This window comes from Corvus kubaryi, unplaced genomic scaffold, assembly GCF_017639235.1.
Source record: "Corvus kubaryi isolate FWS band 111438036 unplaced genomic scaffold, C.kubaryi_AGA036_p1.0 37397, whole genome shotgun sequence".
NCBI lineage: Eukaryota > Metazoa > Chordata > Aves > Passeriformes > Corvidae > Corvus > Corvus kubaryi.
In genome coordinates this window covers 4,886,061-4,911,298 of record NW_024581136.1, presented here as the reverse complement: position 1 = coordinate 4,911,298, position 25,238 = coordinate 4,886,061, and the positions used below count along the sequence as shown (strand labels likewise).

The 25,238-nt window shown below is 41.8% G+C and overlaps 1 protein-coding gene across 8 annotated transcripts in view; it reads right to left on the bottom strand.

The window, feature by feature from the left end:
* Positions 1-25,238, bottom strand: part of NYAP2 (neuronal tyrosine-phosphorylated phosphoinositide-3-kinase adaptor 2) — a 136,858-nt gene that overhangs the window by 46,037 nt on the left and 65,583 nt on the right. For all 8 annotated transcript variants that reach the window (XM_042041987.1, XM_042041989.1, XM_042041983.1 and 5 more), the window contains one exon: positions 8,326-9,423. In XM_042041987.1, the coding sequence (XP_041897921.1) occupies positions 8,326-9,423 (1,098 nt within the window). The remainder of the gene's footprint in view (positions 1-8,325; positions 9,424-25,238) is intronic.

Here is a 25,238-nt window from a genome sequence, read left to right as displayed (position 1 = left end):
TGGGTGGTTTTGTAACCTTTCCTAACCAACACTGGGATCTCCGTCTCTGTGATGTGGTTAAGCAAAGAAACTTAAATACTATCTCTATGCACTTGCCTGTGGAAAATGTCAAATGGGGTTCAAAGTGTTTTATGAACACTGTTCTTAAAAATAAACACAGAGCTTCCTACTAATTATCTCTAGTTTTACTTTAGGACTTAACCAACAAAAATGCGCTAGAAACCTAATGCAAAGAAAATCTGACTCTCAATTCAGAAAAAGATGCATTTCCAGGTCCAGTGCTTGGTTATAAAGAGAAGTTCTGAAAGAGCTGGCAGCTTGTCCTCTCAAGCCACTGGCATTGCCAGCCCAGCCAGCTTCATCCGATGTGTCTGTGCCAACTTCCTGAGTGGAGGCTACATAAATAACCCTGCACCATTCTATTAAATCACAGTAGTTTCATTCCTATTCTCTTTTTTTATTTTTTCCTTAGTTCTTTCACAATAGGACCTGATACCCCACACTGACACCACATCCCCTGAAAAAAACACAGTGGGAAATTTTAAGAAAATGTATTTAGCAGTTTTGTTGAAGCCAATCTATGCTTCTGGAAAACATCACTAGATTAAACATTTCTTGCCATTAAGATTGAGCACACATAAATTGGTCATAAATTGTGTGGTCCTGCTTGAAACAGAAAGGCAATAAACTCTCAAATTCAGCATCCTGCTGTATCACCGCACCATTTTGAATACAAGCTGTTCTAGTCACCAAGGACACATTTATTTTCTTGAAGCCAGAGACACAGATGGTATAAACTGGAGTACCTCTCCCTATTTCAAATAAAAAGTGGTGATTTATAAATGCTGAGGATTTGGTCTAAAGGTCAAGATATTTCTCTGGCTTAGAAAGCTCTGTTCAGGGGAGTGGGGAAAATCAATGGCACTTAAAACTGAGAACCTATTATCATTATCCACATCCTTAAGTGCAGCACATGTTCCTTTGCTTGTTTACAACACAGCGAAGTTGGTGCCAGTAAGTGAATTTAAGGCATTTTTCACCCTCTATTTTTAACAACTTCCAGATATCTCACATCTTACTGTACATTAAACCTAAAGAGAAGATGTCTTTTTCATTTCTTTACCTGAAACCATCTTTTACTTGAAATATAACAGAGAGAGAATAGCTTTATCTCTTTTTCTTTTCTACCCCTTACAAGTTTATTTCTTCTTCAGAAAAAGAAATTGTATCAAGCAGTCAAGTAATATAAACAGAAGGAATAAATAAATCTGTATACATCAATCAGAGACAGCAGCTGTTTCCAGAAAAACCTGAGCAATTATTTATGAAATTATGTCTTCTTGAATGCTTCTGCATACCCTCAGAATCCCAGGAGGGCCTGATTTCCTGATGAGCCTAAATTGCTGAATTAGAAGGGGAGACAATGCCATGGTACCAATTAGCAAAAGTATTGCATATCATCTCAAAATGCTTGTTTTCTGTTTTAATAACTGCGTCTAACAAAGACATTCCTTCATTCTAAGTATGGAGGAACCTCCCACCATCAGTGACTTGAATGACTAAATGCCCTTAAAATGGCCATACTCACTTTTGTGTGAAAGCAGCAAGACAACAAACACATAGCATGCATTTCAATCAAGGAACAGGTGTCCATTGATTTATCCATTGGAAACAAGTTCTTAAACCTGACATTACCCCTGATGCCAAGAAAGGATGGAATTGCTGGAGTGCAATGCAAAATGGGGCAGTGATGGTGGAGCTGTGACATGGAATTATCACACAGGGATGTGCAAGGTGCCACAGGGCTGCTGTGGGTGCTTCTGCACATTTCCCCTTTGTACCTTTGCTTTGCAGTTCACTCCTTCCCCCTTAGAGTAAACAAGCCCAGGTGAAATGTTTTCCTGCCTTTTGTGGGCTTAGCTGAAAGACCTTACTGACACATTATGATTTTTCTTTCCAATTATTATCTGTGATTGCTAATTGGGGAACACATGTTAGCTCTCACAAGAGTCTCCAGCTGGCTGGATTAGCTGATCCAGCCCAAAATACTTAGTCCAGTGCACACCTTCCCTTTCTAGGGATCTAAGGACTATTGAGGAAGGACAACAGCAGGCATGGCTGAAGGAGCACTCAAGACCACTGAACTGCAAAGTGAATCTTGTTTTTTCCCAGAAATTTGGCTCCTGAAGGATGCTGACCACGTGTGGTCATCCCTATGTGTACACTTCAGGCATTTTCAGTGATGTCCCACATCATGGCGCAGCCCCCAAGAGACTTGTCCCTTAGGGAAGGACAGAGCTGTAGAGGCCCAAGTGACCCTGGCAGGCCAGGAAGATCATGGCCTTTGCGGATGCAGGTGTCCACAGCTCTTGCCCCAAATATGCACTCACAAGTGAGCACCTGAAGAAGTATTTCTGATGCTGCAACTCCTTGGCTTGCTGATATCTTTGTAGATCAGAATAGATGCAGCAACATAGCCCTCTTCGGGTTTAACTAAATGGAATTAACTGTGGTAAAATCATATCCTTCCAGGAGTGGATGAGTGTCATTCTCTTCAAAGCTCAGGTTTTCTTTACCTTTTCCTCTGGCACTTTCCCCTGCTCCCACTGCGTGTTTGCTTTCAGATCTACTTTCAGGACTGTTAAATGAGATGTGCCTGTATTGATCACCTCGTTTAATCCCACACATATCATAGCTCATCAGATTACAAAATCTTATATTAGGGAAATGGATGCTTCTCCAGTGATGGAGAAGTCAGTACACCTCTGGCTCAAAGGTTCAGGAATAACTTCAGTTATGCAGTATTATTTCTGAAAAGCTGTTGCTGTCTCATTAAACGGAATATAACATTCATACTACATAGAATCAATTGCTACAATGCAGAAAAGGGTCAGAGAATTAGGCTGACATCCCTTTAGATGAAAGTATGGAAAAAAAATTAACCCAGAGGTTATAAATAAAGTAGGCATTCAAATTTTAGTCTCTAATGCTGACTCAGCTGTGCAGAAGTTGAGAAATGGATTTAATGAAATATCTATAATGGGTTTTATGGCCAGCCTCATCTTGCAGGCAAGCTTTTCCTCCTCAGAACACCAGAGGATGAGCAGGTATACAAATGAGAAGGTATGCACACAATGCCATCCCAATCCCACCCTTCTTACTCTGTTAGAAATACATAAACTGAAATCCTGCCCTATGTCCCTCATTCTGGACTTAATTCATAAAGATGGAGATTAAATGGGCCCACGTAGGATGAATTTTCACTTGATGCATCTCGCAAACTCTGTTCTCCATCACATTGCTCTATCTAACAAGAAACCCAAAGCTGACTGAGAAACATAGAATAGCCTAGGTTAGAAGGGACCTTAAAGATCATCTAGTTTCAACCTCCCTGCCATGGGCAGAGATGTCATTTACTAGATCAGGTTGCTCAGGGCCCCATCCAATCTGGCCTTGAACATTGACAGGAATGGGACATCCAATACTAGCTGCCCGAAATCAGCCTGAGCTCTCTTTTAACTGAGCTCCTTCAGCTCCTCTCCTCACACTATTTGATATGTTTAGATTCTTAATTCAGTGGGTGCCAGCCAGGAACAGGAAATGTTACTAATTATCCCAATTTTCAATCACTATAACTGATTTTTCAAAGTAGCACGCTCACAAATTTCCTCCCTATATGTGACTAGAAGCTGAAGAGTGAAACTCTGTGTAGGCAAAAGCCAAAGCAGCTCTGAAGCCCTGCAGAGCTGCTTAGGAAAAATACCCCTGAGCTGCTGTGCATCACTTGTTTTGATCTCCCACCTTGTGCCCACACAGCTGAGGTCACTGCTCTCTTGTGCAGTTCATTAGGGCGAATGTTTGCAATAATCACTCAAAACTGGCATGAAGTTCCCAGGAAACTGTGAGGCAACGGAAACCTTAACAAATGGAAACAATCAATATACAGAAAAAAAGGCTGGTCCTGACAAGGATTTACAGGACCATCTCACAAAGAAAGCCTTGGAGCCACACACAGCCTGAAAGCCAGTGCAGTGCAGATGCACAGCAGCCTCTCTTCTGCGCTGTAGGATGTGGGGATGTCTTCAGGCACATGACTCCAGTGCTAGTTTCTCATGGAGTACAGTGTGTTTCTATGGTGCAGAAATGACAGAAGCAGCAAATACAGCTCCAGAAAATCTTAAGACCATTTATTTCCTCTCCCTCCATAAAGCCCTCTCCACTGAAGGACACAGGTAACACAGACACTCAGCGTGCACAGTGACAACAAAGGGACTCTGTGTGGTTCCACACAGCTGGGTTGAGTGGCCATACTTAAACACCTTCCAGCTGCATCAGAAAAGGGCACAGTGCAGCAGCCCAAGGACACCTGGCAGTGTTGGTACCCTTTAAACAGTTTCCCTCTGACCTCTGAGGACTAATACTGTATTTCATAGGGGTCTGCCAAGTGTTAGGGCACACTGCCATATTACTCCACACAAAAGCAGGAAGGATTAAGGAACAGTCAATGACAATTAGTAATATCTATCTTTTCTACTCTTTCACATTCTTCCTGTTCTACACCTTTCTTCAGTTTTCTGTAGGGCTGTCTCCATCTTTTTGCATTTTTTTTTCCATAATGTTCCACCAACTTTTTTTCATGTCTGATTTGGCCTTACAATTTACTTTTCTTTGTTCTTTTCTCCCCACTTTCATAATTGTGCTGTAATGTATATTTAAGATATTAACAGCATACAAGAGGGTTTTTAGAAAACAGGACAATAAGTGAGCTGCTTATAAAATCCAGATTTGCACATCACAGCTGCAGCCAGTGGATGCTGAGTGTGTTCAGCAATGTTTGGAGCTTCAATCAAAGATCATATCCTCAGAGGACATGGCTCTGAGGCTCCCTAGTATCACTGATTTATCCCAATTTCTCAATAATGCAAATGACCCCTAAAGAAATAGAGGGGGATAAAAATGGAAAAATGACAGAAAAGTGAAGTAAAAAATACAAAAAAGCTAAAAGGGCAGCTTTACTTTTATACTAAAGCTTTTGAGCAGAAATCGTTTTTGTGTAGTTCCACCTCCTCATCAAAACAAAACCAAAACAAAAAACCCCAGCCAACCAACCAAAAAAAACCACTCAAAAAGGACACAAATTAAAAGCCAACAAATAAATTGGTAGTTTGGACTTAGATGCCAGATTTCCACAAAATCAGTTGCAGTAACCATAAAGATGAGACAATTATCTCTGTAATTGCTGAAATATTTTCCAAATCAACTCAGCTGAACATAAAATTTAGTATTGTGCTTTTCTTTCATACTAGCATATGGTAGTGAGAACTTTAGACAAGTCACAGGGGGCAGAGTCTTGGAAGGTTCAATGAGAAAGTTGCTTGAGATGTGGTCTGAATAATTTTACATTTTAGGAGCAAATATTTTTAATTCCTAGCATGACTTTGTAAGAATCCTATACTTCCTTTTTTTCGTGCTTATTATCCTCTAGATTCTGGAAACCTTTCTGTATTCTGAGAACAAATCACCCTGAGGGGGCAGTCCCAGTTAGCCTCACTCTGTGTTTGCTCTCCCACTGCTTCAAACAAACAAACCAGAATGGTGTGAGTGCCTTAGGCTTCCAGGGTGATTTGTAGGAGCATGGTTTCTTTAACATATCAGACGAGTAGCCCAGCCTCCCCTGTCTATCACCATGTAAATCATGACATGTAAATGTGGCAGTCTGGTGAAATGCCATGTTCAAATCTCCCAGTTTAGATTCTTTATGGTGGATCATTTCAATATAGAATTGCAAGACATAAAGCTGGACCTGTATGTGTTTTCTGAAAATCTTAGAGTGTCTTCTACCTCTGCAATATCTGAACACAAACCTGATTCTTGCTCAGGGCAGTAATCCCACAGGATTAAGTCATACTGTAAATACCAGACAAATTACAATCGGATTAGATGGGCAGTCTGTTCATTTACTCAACACAGCTGCACTCCAGAGTCTTTTCACCACTGGTGTCTATTTATAACATGAATGTGTTCTTCTTAACGTGAATGATCATAATTTCAATTTCATATCTCTCTTGTTCTTACCATTTGTGGCCAATAAGGAGCACATTTCTACTTCCTAAGGAGCAAAGAGAATGCTCCTTGAGAGGCCAACAAAGCTGTTCTCGGTACAGATCTGAAGGGCAAGATTTAGTTTAAATTTATCGGTGAAGAGTCCTTTCAAAGTTTTGCATTCAATTTCAGTCAAGTAGAATATAGAAAACATATTCTGGAGATAGGTATGAGACAGCAGCACAGATATGCTGAAATTTCCCAGGACTTGCAATGGTCATGGCAGGAATTTCTCCAGGTTCCAAACTTGCTTACACTGGTGAGCATACAAACGTCACCGGGTATATCTGGTGTAGCATGGGGTTTATAGTGGATTTGTGCTCACTTCTGAATGAGAAGAATGATTAATAATGTTCAGTATTACCTGCCAAAATCTCCCTAGCACTTCACTGAAATTATTTATAAATGTCACATCACATAGCTCATAATTGTTCCCAATTACAAGAATCATCTGGCCTTTTAGATACAAACTTACTTTCATCCAGCACCCAAATCTGGTGTTACTGTATTTTTACTACTGAAATCAATTAATGAAACCCTACTGAATCATGGAGCTGAGACTTTCATAAAACAGGATTAATGACTGCAGGCCATGAAAAACTAAAGGCAAATTAAGCAAACTGCTGCACCAACTAGTATTCTCAGTATCTTGCTAACTGTATTCTCACCTTCACCTTCTGATTGCAGAGTCGTTATTCCTGATGTGCACAGAGATAAATAAGAATAATACCGAGGCTGGAGAAGTGAAGTCTGTGAGTCAGGAGGTATGTGTTGTAGGCCAACCCAACCCATTGCCACCAAGCTTCTCCATTCTTACACACAGGCATGTCCTCACTCAGCTGCAGGGGTGCGAGGCAGACAACTTTGCCCATGGAAACCCAGAGGGGGTATCCTGCTGAGCACCCTGAGCATGACCCAAAGTGCTGTGACCACACTGCAATGAGTGACATAACAGAGTGGCACAAACACAACCAGAAATGCAGTGTGGAATTCACTTCCCTTCCATAGTGATACAGCAGTCTGGAAACCAGAACACTCTCTTTTATCAGGTATAAACCAGCGCAGTTTATCATATCATATTGAATATGTTAGAGCTGTCAATAGCCACAATATAGTGCCTACACAAACACAAGATCAGCTGCTCTCCAAAGACAGCTTTTCCATTAGGCAGGTGTCAAGAATTCAAAGTCATAAACAGATTTAAGTGCAGGAGAAAGCATCCCAAGTCTGCTTTGCAGTGAGACAGGAGGTGTTAGAACGACCTTCCACTGCAGGACACCCACTGAACAGGAACATTTCTGCAACAGAGTATTTCTGCAACAGAAATACTGGTGCCAGGTTCTGCTTTCACACATGTGACTCCTATTGATTTCAAAAGGAGTTTCCGTATTTCACTAGCTCAGAAGTACATGGTGTACATGGTGTAAACCTGAATGCATATGGAACATTGATTTTATGACACAGCATATGACAAGTCAATATTGGCTTAAGGTTTTCCTGCACAGTCTCCTTCTGTGCTTTTCTTCCTGTATGGGTTTATAGGTTATGTGCATTACAGGGCATGTTGGTTTTCAGATCAATTCACAGCACAACCTCCCAACCATCTTTCAGTCCAACTGAAAGAGATATTCCATGGCACAACATGGAAGGAGAGGAATGGTTTACACAGGATCACAGAATCATTTAGGTTGGAAAAGACCTCCAAGATCATTGACATTAACCTTTGCCCAAGGCTTAACCAAGGTTAAACTGGTACCTCTGGTTGCCATCATATTTTCCAGGATTTCTGGTGAAGTTAAGGGCAATCAGTGGATCTTTGCAAATAACCCTCAACAGCTACTGTTCGGTTATTTTGCCGCAAGCTGCTTATATTGTCTTAGCATTCATCAAGTAAGAAAGCATGTGACATGGTGGGAAGATCCCAACTCCCATGGAACCTTTACAGCTGTGGAAAAATTAATGAAAACTGACTCTTTTTACAAGACCAAGCCATGAATTGTACTTCTGCAGTGCAGTATACATACTTAAAAACCTTAAAAATGTAACATTATGAAGACGAGGGCAATTTTATCAATAATAATATTTCTTTTCATTACAAGAAATTTATGTAAGGAATTCAGACTTCTGAGATATTTAATGTTTTCAAGCACTCAATTTAGTAAAATACAGTGGCAGATATTATTATACAAAGAAGAATGAGGAAAAATTACATCAAGGACTTACTTTCTGCAGGTTCCTTAAATCTTCTGCCACTGGAGGACTTCCTCAGGAGACTTCGTCCTGAGGTGAAGAGGCTGGTTAGTTCCTCCAGAGGACTGGTGGGTGTCCGAGAACGGGAACTGCTCTGAGATGATGACCCGTAGGTGCTGACCGAGACACTGACCATCTTTCCTCCTTCTTGCAATGTGTTTCTGGCTGTAGAATGAGGCACTGATGGAGAGCTTCTTGAGAGACTTCCTGAATGTACAGAGTCATAAGGTGGAGGTCTTTTGAGGCTTAAGGGGGTAAGAGACCTACCCATACTGACAGGAGAAGGTGAGGCAGAGTGACTTTTAGGATAACCGTGTGGAGATTGCGTTCTGTATAAGGTAGAAGGATGAGGAGGTGAGGAGGTGTGCCCAGGGGTGCTAGTTCCATGAGATACTGTCTGGTCTTTCTCCAGTTTTTGATGTCCTGGTGTATGAGGTGGCAGTGAAGATGGAGAAGCTCCAGCTTGCTGTTTGATGTAAGACACATTTTCTAAAACAGGAAGCTTTGTGACCTCTAGTGGAGTTAGAGGAGATTCGTCAGAATTTGGGGAACACTGCACTGGTGCTGGTGGGAACACCAGTAGTGGAGGTCTGTGAGAAAGCAGGTTTGGAAATGGCGGGGGTATGTCACAAAGCAAGCCCTTGGGAGTGGATGGCACTGAAGACTTGGTGAAATCTAAGTCAGGCACTGTGGGAGTAGCACACTGAGAAGAACAAGTGTGATGATCATATTCACATTGACATTTTGAATCTTGGCCTACATCATCAAATATAGGGTATTTCATCTCCTCGTAGACTGCTTCGCTTTGGTCATCCTCATCTTTTTTGAAGTCTCTGAGAATATTCCCAACCATTTCAATATAAACAGGCTCTTCTTCCTCTGTATCTGGAGCAGGACTGCTGACCTGCGAGAGCGAGGCATCCCTAGTGAGTGTTGTCTTCATAGGGCCATGCTTTTTGATATATGTTTCATCAAAAGATGTGCTTAGCTGTGTGTTTGGGTTTCGTTTCGGCTTAGGAGGTGGAATCTTCTTTGTGTACTCATCACTGTGAGGTCTTGGTTTGGCTGACACTGAAAACAGAACAAAACATGAACTAGTCAGAAGCCTGTAACACACTTCGTCAACTATAGGGTCTCTGTTAAGAGTGTCATAATTCTGGAATGGATTTCCTGAGACCAGCTTGTTGCTGGTTTTCTCTGGTATTACATCAATAGAACGCTATAAAAATAACACTCGATTCAAAACACTCCTAGACTTCCCCCAGAATGCTCTGACACTCCAGGATTAAGTAACTAGTGAGCACTTCCCTTCCTCCGAGACATCTGTTCTTTCCCAAACTCTTTGGGACAGGGGACTTTCCATTTTTAAATATTATGCTTTTCAAATATCACTGTGGGATTTTAAAGACCAAAAGAGTTGCCAATGACATAACACTAGTGTCAAAATGAACTCCTTTTGGCTCCAAGAGAACAGTTAAGATCCTGGACAGTCATACTGGAATGACACTGCTGTAACTCTGCAGTGACAAAGTGATGAATGAAGACCTTTATAGTAACTTCTTGCATGAAGCACAATGATTGTGTCATCACTAACTGAGAAAGAAAATACTCATACACACACTGTAAAATCTGCTGTTGAGATAATCCTAGTGATTTATCTTGACTCTATTCTATTGTTAATGAGATTTCTGTGAAGTCAAGGAATAACAAAGTATCTCACAGATTCGGATCCTTTCCACACAGGTTACTTATAGAAACCTTGGTTTAGAAATTATAACTCAAAAGATTGAGATGAAATTCATTTGAAATTAGAGGTCAAGGGTTTCTTGGAAATTATCCTTTATGAATTAAACAATAAAGAAACTCATGCAAATTGCATTTTGTTCACTTTGCATAAAGAGCTAATAAAACATCTCATTAAATGTTAGGGTTAATAAAATGCCTCATTAAATGTTTAAGTGAAGTCAGTTTTTATCCTAAGCAGACTCAACAAACTTGTTCAGAAACAAAATTTATCACATACACTAAACCTAGTTTATATTTCTAGAAGGTAGTTGATACCTCATTGGTAAGTTCCCCAGTTCAAACAGACAAACAAACACACAAAACTAAACTAGTGGCCAGGTTAGAATGGCAGCTTTCCTGCATTTCCAAATTTTGTTGCTCCTTGTAATTCACTGCTGCATATCTGCCACTTTGAACTCAATGCTCAAAGAAATTTCCAGAAATTTTCTTCTGCTGACCCATCAGCAAACAGTCAGCAAATGTCTGACATTAAACCAGGCAGGCAGCATTCATGGAGTTGAAACCTCTTAGAAACAGCCTTAAACATATTACTAAAGCCAGCAGTGAGGCAGTGCTCTGCCAGCTCAAAGACAGCATTTTGAGTCTGGGAGGACGCTGGCTCAGAGCTGGAAGACACCTGCATTAAAGCACCTTACTAACGTGATTTGGTCACTATCAGAGGAGGATTCAAACAGTGTTATCACTTTCTCACACTTTTGCTTTGATCTGCTAAATAACTTCTATTCAATTCCCACAAGGCATAGCAGTAAAGGCAGATGATAAACAAGTTTTGTCCAGGAATAAGGAGCTGTGAACGTGTATGTATACAAAGAAATGAGACTACTCTTTGTCAGCAGCATTTGTTTTAGCTTAACACATAACTAAGGTACAACAGAACAAAAAGCAAAAGAAATCTTGCCAGAATTAAAAGAAAAAAAAAGACTCAAAAAATTGTATTACACTTTCATGATGGTTCCAATTAATGTGTTCCACTTTTCAGCAGGCTAGGGACATGCCAAAACTACCACAGATAAGGGTGTTTGGTAGCTAGATAGTTTTTCACTATGTGGGTATGTCCTAATGCATTTTAAATTTGTCTTTTTAATTAACCCAAGTTAATTTTCTTGACTGTATTAGGCTAGACTTCTGGGAATAAGATGTAGGCTACCAGAATCATTTGGGTTTTGCAGAAAATATTACTTGTGATGTATCTGACAGTACCAGCAGATTTTTCTTGCCTGCTTCCAGCTAAATCATGATTACATTTCTGTTTAGTCTCTTATTTGTATATTATGTTTGTATATATTCTACTAGCATAAACATGATCTCAGTCCTCTCTCCAACCTCTGTTAATCTGATTTACAACCCTGTCAAAAGCAATCTTATTCAGATTGCTGACATTAAAATGAAGACAGTCAATGAAACTGGCACAAACTGCCTATCATTTGTGAACACATACATGACCTGAACTCTAATTTAGCTGCATTTGAAAATTGTGTATTTTGTATACAAAGGCTTCTCGCAGTCTTCAGTTCCCTGTGCATCACACTGCCATAACTAATGGATACCTGAGAAAGGAACATTTGCTGCTCCTCTGCTTCCTCAGATCCCTATTCCCAGTGCTGCCTTTTACATCTTCTGTGCCACAGGTGTCATGCTGAGAATGTGCTCTGTCTTACAGCCACAACCCCATTCTTTGATGTCTTTATCTGGATGAATGTTAATGTGCTGTGGTCATTCAAGGCTAATGTTAACTGATATTTTTTCTTAAAATAGCCAAAAGTGGTCACAAGTACTGTGTTTTTAAATTGCTAGAAAAATCATATTTTCCTCTTCCCTCATTCTATTTTCACAATTTTTATCCAACTGAAGAGGTTCTGAGACATGGTCTAAGCCTGTCCTTAGGCACTGGAGATCCCATATACAACATCCACAGGTTATTACATTACAAACAAGGAAATGAGAAATGTCAAGGAAAAACGATTGACATTCTGCCATCTGGTCTTGTATTTTTGCATGGGTTGAAATTAAGTACCACAGTGACACACAGAGCCTCATCTGCCATTGCATGATATGTAGCATTAGCCTAGAATATATTGGTGACATTATCAACAAAAAGGTCAAATGACCCAGTCTTGCTGTATAAGACAGTAAAACATGACAAGGTGACTTATTTTCCATTTGCTATCTAAAGCATTTTTCCTCTGCTGTAGTTTATTTTACTAAACCATCTATTTCCAGGAGGTGATGTGTTACTGAGATCTTTTTCCCTTCTTGACAAATTGGACTTTTCAAACTGAAATTTTAAACTCAATTGTTTAAATATTTACAAACTTTAAAAGGTAAAAAGGTGCTTCCTATATGCTGCACAGAGCATGAACATTTTCTGCTGTAAGACTTCCTAGAGAAAATACACAGGCAAATGGATAGAGTAAATAACAAAGAAAGCTTTTTATCATTACTGGGAACAGAGGAACTGTTTACACCTACTGGGAACTCCCTCAGCTGCGGGAGGACATTCAGGAGGCAAACTGAATTATCTTTAAGAAGGCTAAGGTGCAAGACACTTACAGTTATTTAACAAAGGTTTCTACTCTGAAACACAGCTCCATGGCAAGGGCTGAACACTACAGCACACCTGTTAATGGAACATGGATCATGAACTACCACTCCAGCCCAGAATAACAGGGAAAAGTAACAGAAATCCTGCAGCTAAACAGAGCTGTGCAAGGCTAATGAAAGCAGCAGGGAGTATTTGTGCAGTTCTTATGTTACCAACATTTGTCAGGGATAGATGTGCATGAATGCAGAAGCCCTGGCAAGATCCCACACCCAACAAAACGAAATTATTTGGCAATCTCCAGAGAGGAACAGGCAAGATTGTTAAAGTACTTGACATTTATCAGGCAGAAAAAGCATTCAGTGCCTGCTGGGAACATAAACTTCTATGAAAAGCAAAGCGCTGGCATATTAGTGATACACATACCGCCGTGTTGTCTGCTTTAAACATGGAGTAATTAAGTGCTTTTCAACATGAATTACTATGTCCTTGATGAAAGTGTTGCCAGTAACTTGTGTTGAGACTCTGCCACTTGTACATCAGAGCACACAGGTCCTGATCCAAAGCTAAGTAGAAGAAACAAAGGTGAGAACTGTTTCTTTCCCCGCCAGGTGCAACCTCCCTCAAACATCCATCTCAAAGTGCACCACAAACCTCTTGTGAGTGCTTCTGTTACAGACACACACAAACACAAGGCAGCACCAGGCCTGTAAGGAGTCTGAGCACATGGGAGGTTGCTCAGGGAATGATGCTCAGCACCTACTCCATGGTCCTTTGTCCCCACAGGAGCTGCCCCAGCTGCGGGAGCTTGGAACACTGTGCCAGCACCTCCTTGTTTGCATCAGAACCACCCAAACTACCACAGCTGATAAACTGGAGGCACAATGACCCTTGCAAACACAAGTGAACTCCCCAGAATTCCCACTGCTTGGGCAGGAACTCTCTATGTTTAGTAGGGCACTCCTTGCAAGCAATTATCTGGCTCTAACAAACTTCAAGGGGAACAAGAGATGTAGCTGTAGTAACTCCAGTTCTCATCTCGAAGCAAGAAGCACAGTGCTTAAAATAGCCTCATGGATGCCCTACTGAAGAAGGAGAATATGACATTTTTGAAATTAGATATTTGTAGTGCAAAGGTTATGCATAACTTTCAGACATACCCAGATAATCTGCCTTTCATAGTTAGTTTTGGAAATACAGAATGCTTCTGGTATTATCCTTCTGAAGTATTTTTTTATTCTTTAAGGAGAGACTGAAATATGAAAAGGTGTTGTCAGATTGTTGTTTCTTATTTGCTCATGGTACAAGGAGTGAAAACATCTAAAAATTAAAATTAATTTTGTCATTTTATATTGTCCTTTGGGTATTTTCCAGCTTTTGCATTTCACAGACCAATCCAGTGAATTGTGCTGTTTACTGTAACAAAGAGAATAAAACCACACGTAACAGGAAAATTCCTCCCTTTCAATTTCTGCAAGAGGCTATAGATTCAAAGGAGGAATGATTTGGGGCCTAAAATTTTTTAAAATTCTTAAAAATGTGACTTTAAATGCAGAAGGAATTAATCTTGCTTTATTTTGGGGGGTACCTCTATCAAAAAGAGCCTCTGGGAGTGAAAGGAAATAGAATTTCTTTAATTAAACCCTGAATGTTCTGGATACTGAAATCATAGATGCACAGATTCTGATTTAGATCACATAGTTATAAGGGAACATCCAGCTCTAGGGTAGCACAGAGCCTATACATATATGTGCAAGTTCAAGACTATGAACAAGCAGTTCATTTCATTAAAGCCAGCGGGGTTACTCAGAGTTGCACAGGATCTTAAGTGCATTTGTGCACTAGTGCTTATATTGGGTCAGATTTCATTATCTCTGTAGATGAAGTTTGAATATTCTTAGTGCAATTGAATTTTAAAAGGCCCAGTCCTCTGAACTGTGCAAAAGATCGGCACTCAGGAGACCTGAGTTTAATTCATCTCTTTTCACAGGCCACAGGGCCTCACCTGCCATTTTACCCCTTAATGCCACTTTTCAATATTTCTCTTTTGCCAGGTTAGGCTCTAAGGTTTTTTATACAAGGGTTTTATTTTAATTTGTTTATATCAAAACTTGCACAGGGCTTCCTATCATTGGAAAGGAACAGTAGAAAACAAAAAAAAAAATTAAATATAGTTATTGCACTGTTGAACATGCATCTTTTCTTCTCCAAGAATATTTGAAGGCAAATATTCCTACACTGTGAATAGCCATAAAATATACACTCAAAGATGCATCTTAACAAGTGATTATTGAAACATCATCGATAGTTCGAAGTAACATCAGAGAATGTATTTCTCTCAAGAAAAAACTGGCTCTCAAAACAGCATCGTCCTCATGGACACAAGGCCTTTCCCTCCTCCTTTCCTAAAGGATGCTCTAAAAGAAGGGAAGCACACGGAAGGAATAAAAGAACCATCTGATTAATTCAAACAGGCAATAGGTGGTTTTAGCATAATGGTTTCAAGCAGTACATATTTCTTCGCCCTCCTGAACCTATTAGCTCTTACTGGAAATTATTTGGGCATTTAAAAAGGACAAAACTATACAGAAAATGAAAGGACTAAAAGTCAGTGTCATAAAATAATACTGACATGCCACTTGTATGTCTCAAGGCTATGATTAAGGAGACTTCCTCAAAAGTATTCAGGTCCCTTTATTTTTGGCTATGACTTCTTTTGGCTTTTAAAATGATTGATTTCTGCTCTAATTCAAAGTGGTAGAGAGCTAGTGGCTCTAGGAGTGATACTACAGAATTAAACCTCAGTACAACAGAGAGCAGAATTGGGGCCTGCAGTTAAATCCTGTTCTGCATTACTCCAGCAGTACAACCACTGCAGCTGACAGGCACTGTGGTTGGAGACATTCTGCTCCCAGGGTCAGCTCAGGGCTGTGTATCTGGGCCACAAAACTGAACTCCCAGCCCCAACACCACAGGCCTTTACACTCTGCGTTATGCCAGGCTTGCCATACCTTCCTGGGACTCACAAAAGCCAGCCTAGAGCACAGTGCCTTGCTGCCAGAGCCTCCTCCCAGCACAGCAGGGGCTGCCAATCCTTTGCTCTGCAGCACTGGGACAAAGGCAGACCCAGAGGTGCCAGGATATGTCAAAACCTTTGGAGTATCAGCATGGCGCAGAGACTCCCTACCCAAACTGCCTCATTCCAGAGCAGACTGACTTCCAGGTTTTCTCCTTCACAGCCCTTGCTTCTCTGTACATCTACCTGGCCTACTACCCTTTCCTACAGTGAAAAGGTCTCCAAAAACTTAAAAACATTACAAAGTGAATGTCTCCTCCTGAATGCCCGGCCTCATGCTCTCCTATATTTTGAATTTCACATCCTAGTCTTTTTAAAGAATGAGTAACTGATGTCCCTGATTTTTCCAGATAACACTGAATAGGCAAAGAAAAAAAAGAAAAGGGTATTTGAGAAATAATTACAAGTTATTTGCAATCAAGCTGTTCTGTACTATTCACTGAGGCTAAAAGTTATTGTGAGTTGGCACAAGCCTGGAAAGGCAGAAAAAGCAAGGCTTTGGATAATTAAGGAAAGAATAGTCAATTTGAATCATCCTCCTTTTACAGGAAAACTGATGTGCTGAGTGCAAATGGAGGCAAACGAAAATCTCATAGTAACTTCTTTTAGGTTACTATCCGAGTACCCTCTGATGGATACTCTCTGAGTACCCATCTAGAAAAATATCCTTGAACTAATATGACCAGACACAAGGGGCCAGATCTCTGGCACTACATGGGTTTAAGTTAAAGAAGTTCCAGTGGAAGAGGCTCTGAGGACAGAGAGGTGGGAGGATTACTGGGGAAAGATCCTCACACCCACACATGCAATGAGTATTTTCAAAGTTCTGGTTCATTCTGAAGTCTGCAATATGCAAAACAGATTTTGCAACCAGAGTTACAGTGACAATAAAAATTTCTGTGACTCTATATACTCTGAAGGAATTCTAGATAGAGAAAGGCAATTGGTATGGAAATTTCTCTATCACAAGCATCATTAGGGAAGAGTGTGCAAACAGAACTACTGAATCATGGAGGCAGACAAATTAATTTATGAAGTCTATGTGCTTGTTTGTTGGTGTCTCTCGTGAAGGAACCTATATAGAGCTGAAGCACTGGGGGGTTAAACATGTTCACAGCAGAGTACAGTAAAACAGCCACAGAGCAAAAACATCAGCGCTTCTAGTTTATAGCAGCATTTATGGAGCCTTGACTGCCATTGTGAAAATGAAACCTGAAGAGTTTGCTGGTTTACTGTAAATTAACTGCTATTGCTCTATTCTTGCAGCTCCCCACAAACTGACTGCATTTCACAATGAGAATGATGGATGACACCAGCCTTCCCCACCCTCCAAATCAGCATTTTTGCTACGGTGCAGTTCTCATGGAGCTGCACTAGCTGCCCCTTCTCCCTCTCTGCAGCTATCCTGTAGCTTTTCCCTGAATATCACACAGAGAATGGTGAGGCTCTGTATTTGCTCTGAGTTTCTACAGGCTGTGCCATGGGATGGCCGCAAGTACAGCAACATTTCTGTTGGCCTGTAGAAAGAAAAAATCTCTCCTCTGTCCAGAAAGGGAAGCTTCTGGGGGTGTGTGAAGAGCTGAGTCCCATTAACACATGCCTTAGACATGTACATCACATGAACTTGGTGTGTAGAGGACACCACTGATACCAGTGAGCCTCTGAGGGGTGAGCTGCTTATTTCTGTGTTACCTGCCGCACAAAGGCACTGAAGGTCCCAGCGGTATCAGCTCCTGTAAACAGAGGCAGACTCCAGTCTGAATGCAGCTCCTGGCTTCACAGGAACAACACTGCTATTGATTACTGGCTGTGACAGCTGAGGGCAACCATGTGGGAAATCATTTGCTGAACTTTCATGAACTTCTTGGAGAAGGTACAGCACACAGGCTTTCTGACCCAGTGCTTACAGACACACTGAACGAAACAAATCTCTGCAAGACTTCCTGGCTCTGGGGGATTTCTAAAACCAGGACATGCGCCCAAATAGTGGACTCCAACATTATTTACTGGAGAAATGGTAAAGAAGGAAATCAAGCTAGAGAAAGAACAAATGCTAAATGAAACAAATGCTAAATGAAATGAAGTAAGTTCAACTCACCTACTTTTTTTTATCTAGAAAAATAGTCTGTATTTGCTCACTTGATTTGTTGTTTTGGTTCACAACCAACCAGACCAGAACACTAGCAATTACTATATGCAAAGACTTGAATAATTTACCCAGAGATGAGACTCTTCGTTTTTCAGATCCACAGCAATGCCCATCTTCTATTTACAGCTAACATAAGTAGGTCAAATGCATTATTTGCTTATATAAGTAACAATCTGTTTGCCGAGCTTCTAAAATAATTGCAGCCCATTAAATCAAACTGGCAGGCCTACCAAGGTGGTCTTGTGTAGAACACTGAGCTCATGGGGACTTCAACAGGAGATGTGCTGTGTCCTACTATTCCACAGGCACAGCAGCTGCACATGGGCTCCTGTGCCTCCTTGGCACCTGAACCAGTGACAAGGAACCAACAGATTTCAGCAACCCCCTCTTCCCCAGAAATTCAGTGGGCTCTGTACAGTTCTTTCCTTGAGGTAGTTGTACAAAGAGCCTCTTGCTGCCACTGACTGACATATCCGGCAGGTCCTTCTGCCACCACTGAGTTCACATTTCAAAACAAAGCACTAAGGTTGATGGCCAGGGTCAGATGAGTCACCACAGCAGGAGTATCAGAAAGCAAATGAGCCACAATGAACAAGAGTTCAGTGAAAGGAGCACTCTTTCCTCCACCAAACGGCCACAAACTGACCCTGCAGAATGGGTGAATATGATGACAGCCAAGTGGACAGAACACTGCCAGAGCAGCTCAGAGGTAGGCAGCATTGCCTGGAGTTGTAATAGCAACAGCACTATGGTCAGAGGCTGAGTGGTATGAAATAGTCACTGTAATCACCTTTAGGAAAAATGCCTCCCAGTAATTAATTTTACTTCCATCTCCATAGGGGTGACTCCTCTCCCCTCCTCAACTCTAAATAAAGTGTTGACAAGATTACAGACAGGCCACACTTTATCAGCTGCCTCACACTCAGAGCTTCTCTGCGTGCCTGGCTTCTATCATTTCATCCTGCATTTATTTGCAGATAGTGTAGTGAAACTAGTAGAGCCTGTAATAGTGTTATCTACAAGGGTCAAGCAGATGGGCCTAATCCCCATAAATTCACCTGGTATAACTGCAGTGGACAGTGCCATTTTGACAGTGTTGTATGCTTGCTGTATGCTTGTTCCAAACAAGCTTTAGGAGAAAATGTCAACAAGCTCCTGTTTCAAATGTCAGGCTTGACCTCATTGTTCCACCTGAGAAGCAAGATGGAGGATGAAACGGCAAAGATGGAGCACAAAAAGGAAGGGGAAAGCAGACATTACTGCTACAACCTCGTGTTTACAGCCTATTTCATTTTGTTGTTTCTCGGAAGTGAAGCTCTGTGCACTGAGGCACCGTCTACGGCAGAGCACAGCTCAGAACAGCCTGAGCTCTGTGGGGGTTGTTACACACCATCTCCTGGGACTGTCTGTTCTAACCCATGGCATTCAGCATTTCAGAGCTGCACCATAATGGCAGCTCAGATTTTGCCATCCTTATTCACAATCTGCAGCATCAGTTATACCAACAGGAGGTTGGGAAAGGGAACTTGAGCAGTTCCTACACTAAGTAACTGCTTGAAGTCTTGGTTTCCACAGTGAAACCAAGCCCTGAGTTCACAAATGAAACCCTGCCAGGTGTGTGGAATTTCACATTAACAAGGACAGTGTTTTTCACATATTCCCTTCTCATTCAAAAGCCTCTTTCTACAGTGCTTCTCACAAAAGCAGTGTCCCATCACTCAAGTTTTCAACGTGAGCAGAAACTCTCTCATCATAAGCTGATCGCAAATTACCTCACTAAACAAAGCTTTTGTCACTATCTCTGTGTTACAAAGGAGGAATCTGTGACACTGAGGGACAAATCAAATGCTCAAGGTCATCTGAGCCAGTGGCTGTTCCTCCACTTACACCCCTGGGAGATGATGCTTAGTATTATTTTACACAAGTCTCCATTTGGCATAACACTTACTGACATTGCAAGCATGCATTTGCAGAACTAGGACCATTTAGCAATGAGTCACTGCAGATATTTGGCCACACCACCAGTAAAAATTATTTCACCTTTAATAGAAAAGAACAAATTCAGAATCATAGAACATTTTGAGTTTTCATGCCTTTGTTTGCAAACATTCATAATTAAGAAAATAAACAGGCTAGACATATTATCAAACTTTTGCATCCACATAATTCGATAGCTTCGAGTTTGTGCTTGGCGCACTTTCCTATGTTTGCTTTCATGGTTGTGGATTTTCTCTTTTAATCAAAAGGTTACTTACCATCCTATTCACCACAATTCAAATGTTAAGAGACTTTTATTGTCATAAGAAAAATCCTAATCTCATTGAAACCGAGACTTCTGGCATCACCCCAGTGATTCTATGGCAAGGTTTATAGCCAGTGCATCCTTTGGTATTCTACCAAGAGGAAATGGGAGAGAGCTCCATTTACAGCCATGCATGGAGGGGAGAATGCCAGCAATCTCCTTAATCCCACAAAACTCTGTTAGGGCCAACAACCCAGAGGTAATACTGCTCCCAAAACAGAGCTGGGTTTTTTCACGCATGTTTATGCTCAGAGAGTCCTGTACTTGTAGTACAGGCTTGGTTTTACTAGGAAGCATAAGGGGAGGTATAATTCTTCAATTTTTATATGCAAAAGGGCTGTGAACTTGAAGGTAGAGTATTTATGATTATCTCAGAGAAGCGATGGAAGTCATGGCAAATATTATACCACGGCACTGGAAATAGATATTAAGCTACGCCTCGTGCTGATATCAAGTACACCATGCTCCATCTTTTTAGATGCTCCATCTTTTTACAGCCTTTCCCCTCCCTGAACTAGCAGCCAGCTACAAATCACATCAGACTTTGGGGTATGCGCTTCTTGTTTGACATGCCAGTGGTTTAAAGTTATGGCCACTAAAATTAGCACCAAAATTATGCATGCATAGTTTTATTTCTTCCCCTTTTGCATCTATGAAAAGCCCAGGCTGGTACACTGTGACCTCCAGGCAAGTTGATGGCACTGCAGAAAGGAAGCTGTGCTCTGTGGAGCTGTCAGTGATGTGCACGTTACCCCAGCATAGCACTGTTTGTACACGGATGGACAGAAAAGCATGAAGTGCCAAACACAGTCGCAGCATGTCAGGCATATGTTGCCCGATGTCATCCAGTATTAAGCCAAGTGGAAGAGATGAAAACAGCAAACCAGTCCACCAATGAAGACTGCTATATTCAAACAGTCATTAGAAAGAAATTACCAATGAAACAGAGGCTGGCCATGACAGGATCTCACCTGGAGCTAGACTTGAATCTCTTGGGATGTGATTCTGTAAGCACTGTGAATTCCCAGTAAAGCCTGTGTGAGTGCAGGCGGCACAAAATGCTTCCAGAGCTCAGTCATGCTTCACTCCATGAGGATTTGTCTCATTTGCTTGTTAAAGTGAGAACAGAATTAGGGCGCCAGTTAAAAATAAGGTAAGACAAAGAGGTGGAAATCCAATGTATTTGCTGTAGAATAAAAAGTTTTGTTTTGTGGGTTTTTTTCCTTTAATTCCAAATGAATTTTGCCAGGCATATCTATTATCACAGACCAGCTCTGAGAGTAAACAGGGGCTTTAGGATTTCAGTCTGATCTTTCAGGCCCTTACTCATTTGTCCACAATGCCTTTAACAGACAAACATGTCAAAGACTATATGCAAAACAGAAATGTAGGAGTATTCTCAGATTGTTATTTTTGCAATTTCAGAGGCATTTCATTTTACTTAACAATTCATGATGTGCTGTCAAAATAAGGCAAGAGAATTAACCTGGATTTCTCCTCCCCTCCTCTCCTGGCCTTGACTTCAGAGCCATTCAGTGAAGCAAAATAATGCAAGAATCTAGTATTTCATAGTATTTCAGCGAATAACATTTCAGTATTATGGTCCCCTGAGGTATAAACAAAATAAAAAATGAAATAAAGTCACAAATATGATGACGTACAGTGACCTGCTGACAATGAATGGATTTATTGATATTATAACCTTACAGTGACATAGGGTCTGTCTATCGAGGCTGCAAATTAATCGTGCAGTGAACAAGACCACCCACACTTTAGCTTTCTTCAGAGACTCCCTCTTCATTCTGGTCTTTCTAGCAGAGATTATTGTTTCAGACACCTCAAAGAGCACATCTGGAGTACTTCCAGGGCTAGGTTGGCTCTAAAAGCAGCCTAGTGACTTTCATATGATGTGGAACCTGTGCTAATACTCTCTCCTAGATCCCAGGTGACTGCATCAATAAGTGGCTCACACTTCCTTGCCTTGTTGGCATGTCCAGGGGCTACAATGACCTGTAAAGTCAGAGGACATCAGCCTGAGAAAATCTCCAATACCATATGTCTGTGTTATGCCCAACACTGCTCTTAGGTTGCTGAGATGGTTTTGCTAATTCCACGGCAGAATGATGTGAATTCTTCAGGAGTTTGGACCTGGGCTTGTGACCAGGCTTATAAACTCTCCTGAGCCCTGAAGCAGTGAGGCTCTGCACTGAGCGTGCAGAAAAGCCCACACGCTCACAGCAGGAGTTACAAATGTTTAGCAGAGCTTGCTGGCCTCAGCTTAGGGCAGGCAGCTCCTCCTGGACTGGCTGCATTTGCAGTTAATCTGGTAAATCAGCAAAACACTCCCTGAACTCACGTTATTAAGGCTTTTCCATTATCAAGAACATCACAGCTTCCATCACCCTTGAGAGCAGAGCAATAGCTGTACTGCAGGGGAGCTGCACATTTAATTTTGGGCTTTTTTAACCCAGGTGCAGAGTCTCAGCAAATGAGCAATATCCTATCGTGAAATGAGCAAGGAGGAATATATAAAGCAACATTGTTAAATTAAGAAGAATAAAAGAAAAGTCACTAAGTACACAGGACAAACTAGCAGAACACAGCTGAAGTCCCAACTGCCAAGTCCTGGGCAATATGTGACTCCCAAGTGGGTAACAGAGCTTCGTGTCTTTTGCCAGTGCCTGGTCTCTTTTCTGTTCAATGCTTGCAGCTTCCATTAACGTTAATGAGTATGCATATGTGCCTTGAGGGTAAGAACATATTCCCTCTGTGGCTTCAAAACTTGTTTATAAATCCCTCCAAAAATCACACTGTGTTCATTGCTCTGCACAGAAAGCTATTATAACAGCTATAAGAACTGCTGCATTCATTCCCTCCTTTCCCCTTGCCCTTGCTTATCTGAGGAATGAGAAAACAGACCCGGAAAGATGAAGGGCTGAAGGAGGCGGTGCAGGGAAGTAAACCAGCTCTGGGAGCTGCAGTCTGAAAACTGATTAGCTGCAGGGAGGGGCAAATTGAAATCTCGGCAAAAGCAGAAAAACAAACTCCAAAGCACTGAAAAATTATTCCCACCACGAACACCCCAAAAAGCAAAGGCTTTGAAAATCTCTAAGCTATAAAATACTAGAGAACAGACCAAACTCTTTGCCATGTTCTACCTGCTTGAATGCAGGTCAGTGGGAACAAGGTGCTTCAGTAACCAAAGGGGCCAAATACAGAGAGAGGCGCTGCTGGGCTGAGTCCCAAGGCAAAGTCAGGCCAGCACTGCCCTCCACCCTTCTGATCCCTGTGGCAGCAAGGATGCTGTGAGGGGAAGGGCTGAGCAAAGGGAAAGACATGCCAGGGTTCCATTTGGAGCTGCAGGGCTCTGACACTGCTGAAGATACCATATCCATCCCCATGCCACTGGACACACAGGGCACACGCTTCTCTGGAGTCAGGCATGGTAGCTGAGAGCCAACTCCACCTCACTCTACTGACAACAAGGCTTGGAATTCCTGACTTTTCTGGCTTTGACTTTTCCTTTCATCAGTGCCAGCCCTTCTCCCAATGTGCACAGTTTCGAGTTAAGCTCTCTCAAGCCTCACAGGCTGCAAGGGATATAGTACAGCATACAAACAATTATGGGTAAGGCAGCACTTAGATCAAGAATCAGATTAAGGTATGTGGAGGAAAACACACTGCTTTACACACGGCTCAATACCAGCTCACATTATACCCATACAGCTAATGGGAACCAAGCTGCAGCTTCCCACAGGGGAAAACACTGTGCTCAAAACACAGTGCAGGCTGTAGGAAAGAGGAAAATGAGCTGTAAAACCTACAGTGCACAGTATGCAAACACTGAGGCCTCTCAGGCACAATGACCCACTGCAGCTCAAACTGAGCACCTGGCTGAGGAACCTGTGCCCTGGGAGGATGCCTTGGAGCTGGAGCTCAGGAGGCAGCACATCCTGTGCTGTCCTGCCACGCTGCCCTTCCTGTTCCCAGGCCCACACCCCAGCACTGCAGCAGCACTGCAGGCCACAGTGCTGCTGCAGTGACAAGTGGCCCTCGCTGCGAGGGAGCTTGTTGCAAGAACCATGGCACAAGTCTCATGCTCACTGCACAGGGCTCTGACAGACTGCACTGCAGGATGTTGCTTGCCAGACCTGCCTCCCCACTCCTCTGCCACAGCTCCTGTCACGGGGTGCAGCAGCACTTGTGCCTCAAAGACATGTCCCTAAAACTCTGCATTGTGCTGTGTCAGCACTGGGCTGTCATGTTAGCAGGAGGCCAAGCAGATAGCCCAGAGCAGTAGCATCTTAAACTGCCCACAGGTCAACCCACCAGAACTCATCTGTCAGTCCCTTTAGTCTCACTAGGTCTGAATAGGGCTCATTAAGGATACTTCTTCCTTTGGTAGGCATGGATGAAAAGATCTGGGAATAAGATCTGGCTATAAGGAAGGACATGTCATGGTTACCGCAGAGGACACTATTTCAAAGTTCAGGTTAAATACATTATTCCCTAAGGTAGGAAATAAAAGGAAACCAGCTCCATGCAAAACCAGAAGCAGCACTAAATCCCTTTAACCCAAACTCTGCTTAATGAGAGTAGCACAAGTTCAAATTTACAGTGAAGATCCACCGGTCTAGCTGAGAGAAAACTAGATTTATGAGAGAGACCAGCTGGACTGCAACCCTGGTTACAGTTACTGTAATTGCTTTTCTCCAGAGAAAAATTTTCCTTACAAGTTGCCCACCTTTAGAAATTGCTGAGCTCACTGCAAGGGCTTAGAAGGCAGCAGCAAGAAGGATATCTTATTCCCCAAGACACTTGGAAGAAAAACACTAAGCAAATTGAGTGGGTTCAAGAGGTGGGTCCCCTGCAAATATTTTCCCACATCAGAGATAAATTTTCCTTTGGCTCTGGCAGCAGCAGAATTACAACCATGAATAGCATTTTGAAAATGCTAGTCTGAGTTTTTACTTGTATCTGTGTGCACATGCTTGTATGTACATGTAAGTATATA